At 35.6% G+C, this 9,053-nt stretch overlaps 1 protein-coding gene across 1 annotated transcript; it reads left to right on the top strand.

Annotated features, from left to right (window-relative positions):
- Positions 1-4,429: 4,429 nt before the first annotated feature.
- Positions 4,430-5,385, top strand: LOC126729200 (protein P21-like). The gene has a single exon (XM_050434881.1). It carries the CDS (start codon positions 4,578-4,580, stop codon positions 5,259-5,261), a length of 684 nt encoding a protein of 227 aa, XP_050290838.1. The 5' UTR covers positions 4,430-4,577; the 3' UTR covers positions 5,262-5,385.
- Positions 5,386-9,053: the final 3,668 nt, after the last annotated feature.

The following is a 9,053-nucleotide window of genomic DNA, read 5'->3' as shown; positions in this document are numbered from 1 at the left end:
CCTCCAACTTCCCTTCCATTAGTTAATTTAACCTCTCTTTTTGTCCTTGATTTATCATTCAACCAGTTCAACTCTTCCATACCTCAATGGCTGGTAAATCTTACCAGCCTCACAGAACTTGATTTTAGCTTTAATAATATCCAAGATGCCATTGCATTTGATCATGTGAACCTAAGAAATCATAAGTACCTTTATTTGAGTGGAAATCGATACCTCACAGGTCAATTGCCAAGCTTTTCGGGAAACCTTTGTAAATTGAAGACTTTAGATCTTTCACAGATTAATTTTTGTGGCACTATTGATGGTTTTTTAGGTAATGCCTCGGCTTGCCTGAATAAAAGCCTAAAGTCTCTAGATTTGAGCTTTAACAATTTGTTAGGAAAAATTCCTGATTCATTGGGGAGACTTGGAAGCTTAAGATACCTCAATCTTGAATATTACTCTTTTTGGGGTTCAATTCCAGCTTCTATTGGCAGCTTGTCGTACTTGCAAGATTGGACCTCTCTAATAATGAGATGAATGGAACCATTACTGAAAGCTTTGGACAACTCTCAAAGCTAGTCAATTTGTTTCTCCAAGAGAATTTTTGGGAAGGTGTTATAACAAAAGTCCAATCGATGAATCTCACAAACCATTCCCTAGTTTTCAATGTGACATATGATTGGGTTCCTCCTTTCAAGCTCAAAAATCTTGAACTAGAAAGCTGTCTTTGTGGCCCCAAATTTCCAGTATGGCTTCAAGTTCAAAGTGAACTTACACATGTCACCCTTAAAAATGTTGGAATCATAGACACCATACCTGAAGAATGGTTCTCTAAGATATCTTCTCAAATCATTCACTTTGATCTATCCCAAAATCAGATTATGGGAAAGTTGCCGCATCAATTAGTACTTCCAAATGTAAATTTTATTGATCTAAGTTATAACTGCTTCAAGGGTCCTATCCCACTTTGGTTTACTAATGTGATCAAGTTGTATTTGAAAAGCAATGCCAAGGTTGCACTGTTTAGATCTTTCAGAGAACAACCTCAATGGTACAATTCCCTTGTCCATATGGAAAATAAATTACCTTGGAAGACTTTACCTTTGGTGCAATAAGCTTTCAGGGGGGCTCCCCCATCATTGGAATGAGTCACAACTATTGTGGATTGCAGATATTTCATACGACAACCTATTTGGAAAAATTTCAAGCTCAATGGGTTTCTTAAATTCTCTTCATGTACTAGTGTTGAGCAACAATAATCTTTATGGCAAAATTCCTTCTTCCTTGCAAAATTGTTCTCTTGTGAGCATTGATCTTAGTGGGAATCATCTCTTGGGGATTCTTCCATCATGGATAGGATCAGAAGTCAAAATACGACGCTTACGGTCAAATCAATTTAGTGGAATCATTCCTCAACGGTGGTGCAATCTTCTAGCTCTTCACATCCTAGATCTTACACAAAACAATCTTTTTGGGAGAATTCCAAACTATTTGGGCAATTTTACTGCTTTGACTCATGGCAATGGCATCATCTGGCCTACTTTTTATGTCAATTATGTTGAGAAAGCCATAATAGTGACAAAAGGAAGAGACCTCAAATATTAGCACTCTCCAATTTGTTACCAGAATTGATCTTTCATGGAATAATTTGATAGGAAGAATTCCTGATGACATAACAAGCCTTGCAGCATTGGATACACTAAACTCTTTTCAAGGAATCATCTCACTGGAAATGTTCCCAAAAATATTGGAAACATGCGGTTCCTGGAAACACTTGATCTCTCGAAGAATAGTCTTTCCGGACCTATTCCTGAAAGCATGTCCTCTTTAACTTCCTTGGTACACTTGAACTTGTCATTTAACAAATTAGCTGGAAGAATACCATCTTGTTATCAACTCCAAACGCTAAATGATGCATCCATATACAAGGGCAACCCTTGATTGTGTGGGTCTCCTCTTTTGACCAAGTGTCCAGGAGATGAAATATTTGATGGGCCAACTTTTTCTGATGGTAGTGGTAGTGCTGAAGACAAATAGGATGGAGATGATACTGAAAGGCTATGGTTTATTGTTAGCATTGGACTCGGTTTTGTTGTAGGCTTTTGGAGTGTTTGTGGCACCTTACTGGTGAAGAAGTCATGGAGGTATTGGTATTTCAGTTTCTGTGATGACATCAAAAATAGGATAGCATTAATAATTGCGTTGAAAATAGTTCATTTGGCGAGAAAATTTGGGCTGGAAAACAATTGAAGTTTGGAGGGGCAATGCGCATGCAAAATTCTATTATGTAAGTAGAATTGCGTAGGCCAAATGTGAGCTTATTTTGCAAAACCTGTTGGGCTTGTTCTCCTGAAGTGTGTTGCATGTATCACTATCTTATAACTATTGTGTCATCTAAATATTTGAAATAAAATTTCTTCCTTTTAGGTTCATGTGCATGAGGATAAATCTTATTTTATTTCTTGCATATATTGTGTCGTGATCTTTTTTATTTATTTATTCCACATCAAGTTTTACAATGAGAAGGAGAAAAGAAAAGTATTCTTCAAGTCATACGCTGACCTCTCATTCTCTTTTGCAGCAGTAGCAAGAGCTAAAACAACTTTGTTATATCTAAATGGAACACTAACAAATGAAAAAAAATTTAGAACTTTCACAAATGAACTTTAATATCTTCTGAATCCATGCAATCTCTAGAGGGAATTATAGCTTTTCCTAGTTAAGTAACACAACTAGTTGATCAGCCCAGAGTGCTCTCCACTATAATTTCAGAATACCCCATAACTTCACAAAAGAGTAGAGCTTTTATTACCGCAGAAGCAGCTGTCCACAAAAAGATCCTGGCCCTCGTGCATTCTCTCTCTCTCTCTCTCATTCATTTATCTACAAGACTAATTAATGTTTCTAATTAATTATGTTTACTTTTTGTAAGGTTGAATTTATTCAACCATCTAATTGGTTTTATTCCGTGCCAAATTTGCTTGTAATTCAGCATTTAGTAACCCTGTATTTAGGTGGGTTTGTTGTAAGGGTAGTGAGTGAGATAGAGTGAAGATTACTCAAGAGTGTGCAAGAAAACAGAGACTCGCGGCTGGGACTCGCGGGTGACTCGCAGCTGCAAGCCGCCAGAAGCAGCACACGTGCCAAGCATGCTGGAAGATGAACAGTCATGCTAGCTGAAGCACTACAAGACAAAACAGGACAACTGGCCATACGGTTAACTCGCGACTGGATCTCGCGACTTAGTCAAGCCGCGAGCCACCCTTGTTTTGTAAAACCTGACGTTTCACATTCCTCTCCTACTCCAGTATAAATACCCCTTTTACCCACGATTGAAAGAGAGCTTCCAGAGAGAATTTTGAGAGAGAAACCCTAAAGAAAAACCAGATTGTTTCACCCACAATCTCTACCTTAGAGTCTCTTCAAATTCCTCAACTCTCTTCCTCTCCATTGTCAAATCCTTGAGAGGCATTATACCAAACCTGGTTCTCACCATCATCATCACTGTGAGACAGTTGTTTGGATTTTTGGGAAGCAGTTAGGAAGGAACCAATCTTCATTGGTTGATGCTACGGTCTAGTAGCGGAATCCGGGAAGTTAGAAAAGAAAAAGGTTCGGCGCAACCTCGGTGGAGCAAGAAGCTTGGAGGGCTTAGGTGCACTGGGTAGATTAGGCTTGGAGGGTCTATTGCTGTTATTGTATCCCAATTGTATTTTCTAGTGGATTGTTTACCGCTTGGAGGGTGGCGGAGAGGTTTTTCGCCGAGGACTTCGGTTTCCTCTTCGATAACACATTGCGTGTTGTCTTTGTGTTTGCATCTTCTTTCCTCTCTATCTTTGCCTTTTTATTATCTGCTGTGGTTTTATTTTGTTATGGCTTAGATAGTCTTTAACCAATTTCGTATTATAGCATGTGTTAAGTTTCCGCACACTAGTTGTTTGACATATTGCTTGTATTGGTTAAGTTGTAATTTGGGGGTCTAAACGTTCAAAGGTGTTTTGTACACGTTTTTGAACTTTCACTTTTGTAGTTTATTTATTTACTTTTGTAGTTTATTTTTAATTAATGTTTCTAATTAATCATCTTTCTGACTGTTGAACTACAGATTTTTTTTTTAAAAAAAAAAAAAAAAATTTATGGAGTGTTCTCACTGTTCACTACCTTATGGAGCAAGTTTATTCTGAAAATAAATTTTAACTGCTACTAGAGAGGAATTGCATGCCTGCCCTCTGGTTTATGTACCAATACAAATCCTTCTTTGTAATTACTAATTATCGATCTATCATCGTTTATTTTTAGATATTTATTGAAATGAACATTTTTTTTTAGATGGGTAAATTAATAAAAAGAAAAAAAAAACATGTCATTATCAGTTGAAACCAAAAATGAGAAAGTTGTAATGTAGCGACAAGATCAAACCAACAACCCCTAAGCAGAACCCATATATTACGCGGCATCGGCGCGGACTTGTTTGTTAACTAGTCTTTCAAGTCAAGCCAATGCTGCAATGCAATATAAAACACAGCCAAATTTTCCAACAAGAAGTTAAATAATATTCCATAGCCAACGCCAAGGCCTCTTTCTCTCTCTCCAAAATGAACCCCTTCAAAAACCTGTCTATCTTGTTCTTCTACTTCTTGGTCACTCTGTTCATTGCCTTAGCCCACGCAGCCAGATTTGATATAACAAACAATTGCAACTTCACAATTTGGGCAGCAGCTAGTCCAGGTGGTGGCAGGGAGATTAACAAAGGTGGAACCTGGACCCTTGAAGTTGTTGGCCCTACCACAGGGGGTCGCATTTGGGCCCGAACTAATTGCAATTTCTATGGGTCCGGGAGGGGTACATGCGCAACCGGGGACTGTGATGGGCTTCTTCAATGCCAAGACTACGGTACACCCCCAAACACTCTTGCTGAATTCGCTTTAAACCAATACCAAAACTTGGATTACATTGACATCTCTCTTGTTGATGGGTTTAATGTTCCCATGGATTTTAGTCCAACGTCTAATGGGTGCACCAGAGGAATAAGATGTACAGCTGATATCAATGGGCAGTGCCCAGCTGAATTGAAATCTTCTAGCGATTACTGTAACAACCCTTGTACTGTTTTCAGAATGGATGAATATTGTTGCTATTCTGGGAGTTGTGGACCTACAAACTATTCCAAATTTTTCAAGAATCTGTGCCCAGATGCTTACAGTTATCCTAAGGATAATGCAACAAGCACAATTACTTGCAATGGTGGGACTAACTATAAGGTTGTGTTTTGCCCTTGAAGCAGCTCTTTCCACTGGTACAAGTATAACAGGCACAACACTAGTAGCTAGTATGCACGTAATAAAAGCTTGAGGGCTTTTAAGCATATGCAGTACCATACATGTTGTATTTTACGTATTCACGTGAGGTTGTAGCAAATTTTCTATGATGGAAGATATGGTGATATTAACGCTTATAACCTCCATATTCCATACTTTTGTTCTATTGGTAAATCAATAATTTATTTTCAGCTTAACCTGGTAGTTCGCGTCCGTTGTTTGATTTACTACCATGTGTTTGCAACTCCTGTCTCAGTGCTATTCTTTGTTTGATTGTTTGGTTGACGGTACACAATTCCAATCCACACTCACCTATTCTTATCGAACTTTGCTTGTGTTAAACTTAAGGTTAAATATTCCTTCATACCTTGTTCATATTTATTCTTTCACACATCTATCTATAATTGATATGTATTTGCACTTTAATATATAAAATAGTGAAAGTATGAGAATCAAAACCTAAAATTTAATACAAAAATTTTCACATATTTTTTCATAATGGATGAGATTTGCTTTTTTATTGAATACTACACTAATCATAACTTGTCACTTTACAAGTTGTGAAAAAAATTATATCTTTTATGTGTGCTCTAAATCAAAATCAAGTATCATTATTGAAGCATAAAAAAATTTCCATTTGACCATCATTAGTATCTATTTATTGTGCTATAAGCTCGGTATGCTAAAATATCCAAATCTATCGTTTGATTAATATGTTAATTCATCTTGTATTGGTTTTTTTAGTTTCCATGGTAATTATGAAACAAGTTTTTTTTAAACATGAAACTTGGTTTTTTTCATACAATTTGATAATTTAGACTTCGAAGGAGATTTTTAAGAGTTTCACCAAAGAGATAATAATTGATTAAGTTTGTTATACGTAACGAAATATTATGAGCATAAATTTGATTGAAGATGTACTAAGTTCATTTATTTGTTTATTTATAATGTTTATAACAATTTAGACGATCTTTATATACTTATTAAAGTTTAGAAAGATGATAAGTTTCTTTTTAACAAATGAACTAATAATTTCTTCTTCTTTTTTGAGAATCAAATGATCTTATATTTGATTATATAATGTGTGTAGAGTTTGAGTAACTTGAATGTGTATTTTTCTCAAGTGCAAAAAGCTTTGAATGGTGTATTATTAAACTATTTTAATAATACACCATTCAAAGTCGTTGACAGTACTGAGGAGGCGGAGGTACTGGTGTGTCACAGAGCATTGGAGCTAGCTATTGGCTCGGAACTGATAATTGAAGGAGACAACGCCTCTATCATGAAGAATATTGCTGGATCGTGGCCAAGGTTCTCTCGTCTAGGACACTTGTATGCGGACATTCACTGCCTACTATCTGTACTACAGTCTGTGTTTATTACCTGTGTACACCGTGAGGCAAATAGTGTAGCTCACTCTCTAGCCAGACATACTAAAAATATAGATGAGGATACTGTTTGGATGGAGGATTCCCGTCCACCTGCTCTAGAAGCATTGTACTGGGATTCTTGTTAATTTAATCAATATATGAATGGTTTAGTTTCAAAAAAATAAATACTATTAATACAATAATATTTAGGCCCCTAAGTCAAAATTATTGGCTCCGCCCCCTACGGTCCGGTATATACACGGAGTCAAGGGCTAGCAACAGTGACATAAATTTGCATGCAAGTAAAAATGTTAAATGACCCTTTCTCCATGCCAGATGCCAAGAACCGAGGGCTTTTAATGCTATGCTAAGAATTATTCTGTTTGATCCTCTTTGAGACTTTTCCCCCCTACGCTCATTAATTCTTTCTTTCTTAGTTTCTGGATTATGTGATCCCTCTGTAATAACTTGACAGGTGGATTTTGAGTTTTGACTTGCGTCTTTTATGAATAGAACATAGAACATAGTTTCTCAAAAAAAAAACTTAGAACATAAAATGATGCAATCCCATTCTCATCGTGTGTGCATGTGACATTCTTCCAATTTCATAACTTTTTTCTTTGCACGTTTTGATCAAAGTCTAGTCAATGTTAGAAAGCTTAGGAGGTAAGATTTAGGTCATCTTTGGATACACGTTGCATTTTGCTGCGTTTAGTTTTCTGCGTTTTTCCTCTTTTTTTTTTTTTTTTTTTTTTTTACTATTCATGCACTGTACATGAACAGTAGCCGCAACTTTTGATCAATCTTTCGTGAACAATGCATCCGTGCACTGTTCACGAACCCACAAATTTCATTTTTTATCAACTTTTTCATTAAAAATGGGTCTCACGACATTATTCACACATTTAAAAATTATTTTGCTACAGTATTTTCGGTTTTCGGTTTTCAGTTTCAGCAAAATAAGTTCTATCCAAACTTATAGTGTAAGTTTGGATAGAGCTGGAAAGTGATTTCAGCTACGTCCAACGTTTTTTAGTGGGTTCCATGCACTCTGCATGGGACCTGCAAGTGCTTTTTTCAGTAAAAACAACTTTAAAATTGGGTCCTACGACATTATTCACACATTTAAAAATTATTTTGTTACAGTATTTTTAATTTTCAGTAATAAGTGGTATCTAAACAAACTCTTACTATTTTTCCTTTATCATTCACCATCTATAACATCAAGTTGTGCAAAAAAAAATTGTGATCTTAAATTTTCTCTAAATTCAAATATTCTAAAAAAATATTATTTTGACATATCAAAAAGTTATTTTATACATTATAATGCATCATTTTATAATAAATCATATATCACATATTCTATACATTACCACTTTATGAGAAGTCAAAAACTGGACTCCCCACTTTTTTATTTCACTTTCTCTCCCCCACTTTTCTCCCCAAATTGGGCGGATTGCAAAATATGGGCCCGAAGAGAATTGGTTTTTATGCGTTTCTTTTTTCCTCTATCCTCCAAAGTAGTCCAAACACAAGAAACCACTTCCCTTCCCTTGCTTTTCCTTCCCTTCCTTCCTCTTCCCCCCCTTTCCAAATGCAGTGTTAGTCTTTACCATACATTTGCGTCAAAAACCCAGAAAAGTGAACGTCTGCCATATTTGTTAAAAAGGCAAACATTGCCTTTCATTCTCCCATTCTTTGCGAAACAGTCTAAAGGGAAGTAAAATAATAAAGTTATGTCACATAAAGATAGATTTTTTATTTTTATTTTGAAATAATAATCATTGTTTTTCGTCTTCAAGGGATTGCTATTGCTAAGGGAACTGCCTAACTACTATTTCAGGTAGAGATGATAAATCTAATGGCAATTTTAGATTATTAGGGGAATATTTTAGCTAATCCTTTTTAATTTTGGAGAGAGAGAAAGAGATATTTGAGTTTCTCCTATGTTTTAGTGCGTGTAGGGGACTAGATTAGTCTAAAATTCACATGCTTATGAAAAATTCTAATCATCTGAAAGAGGGAGCAAGACAAAGAACACACCTACTAAGATAAAAATTGTATGTAATGGTAAAATTTTGGAGCTTAATTAATACTCCTCTAAGATAATTATTGTCCAAAAATTTTCTTCTAGTGCTTTTTTTAATAATAAAAAAAAAAAAATTATTGTATGAGTACTGACTAAAATTTGAGATTTTATTTTTAAAATTTTTTTTTGTCCTTTATTTGGAGCCTTTTTTTTCACTTTTACATTGAGGGGCTTAGGTAATGGCCTAAGTTTTTGGTTTTTCTGTCATATAAATGTAGGGCTAGTAAGAAGACAAAGGCACCAATTTAAGACCTAAAATATATATAAATGTCATTTCTCATTCTCAAGCATGCC

Source organism: Quercus robur, chromosome 5 (genome assembly GCF_932294415.1).
Source record: "Quercus robur chromosome 5, dhQueRobu3.1, whole genome shotgun sequence".
NCBI classification, from domain to species: domain Eukaryota; kingdom Viridiplantae; phylum Streptophyta; class Magnoliopsida; order Fagales; family Fagaceae; genus Quercus; species Quercus robur.
This window is presented reverse-complemented; position numbering and strand designations above follow the sequence as displayed.

What these genes read in the sequence shown, in the direction of transcription:
- LOC126729200 (XM_050434881.1), top strand. Translation starts at nt 4,578, where the DNA reads ATGAACCCCTTCAAAAACCTGTCTATCTTGTTCTTCTACTTCTTGGTC.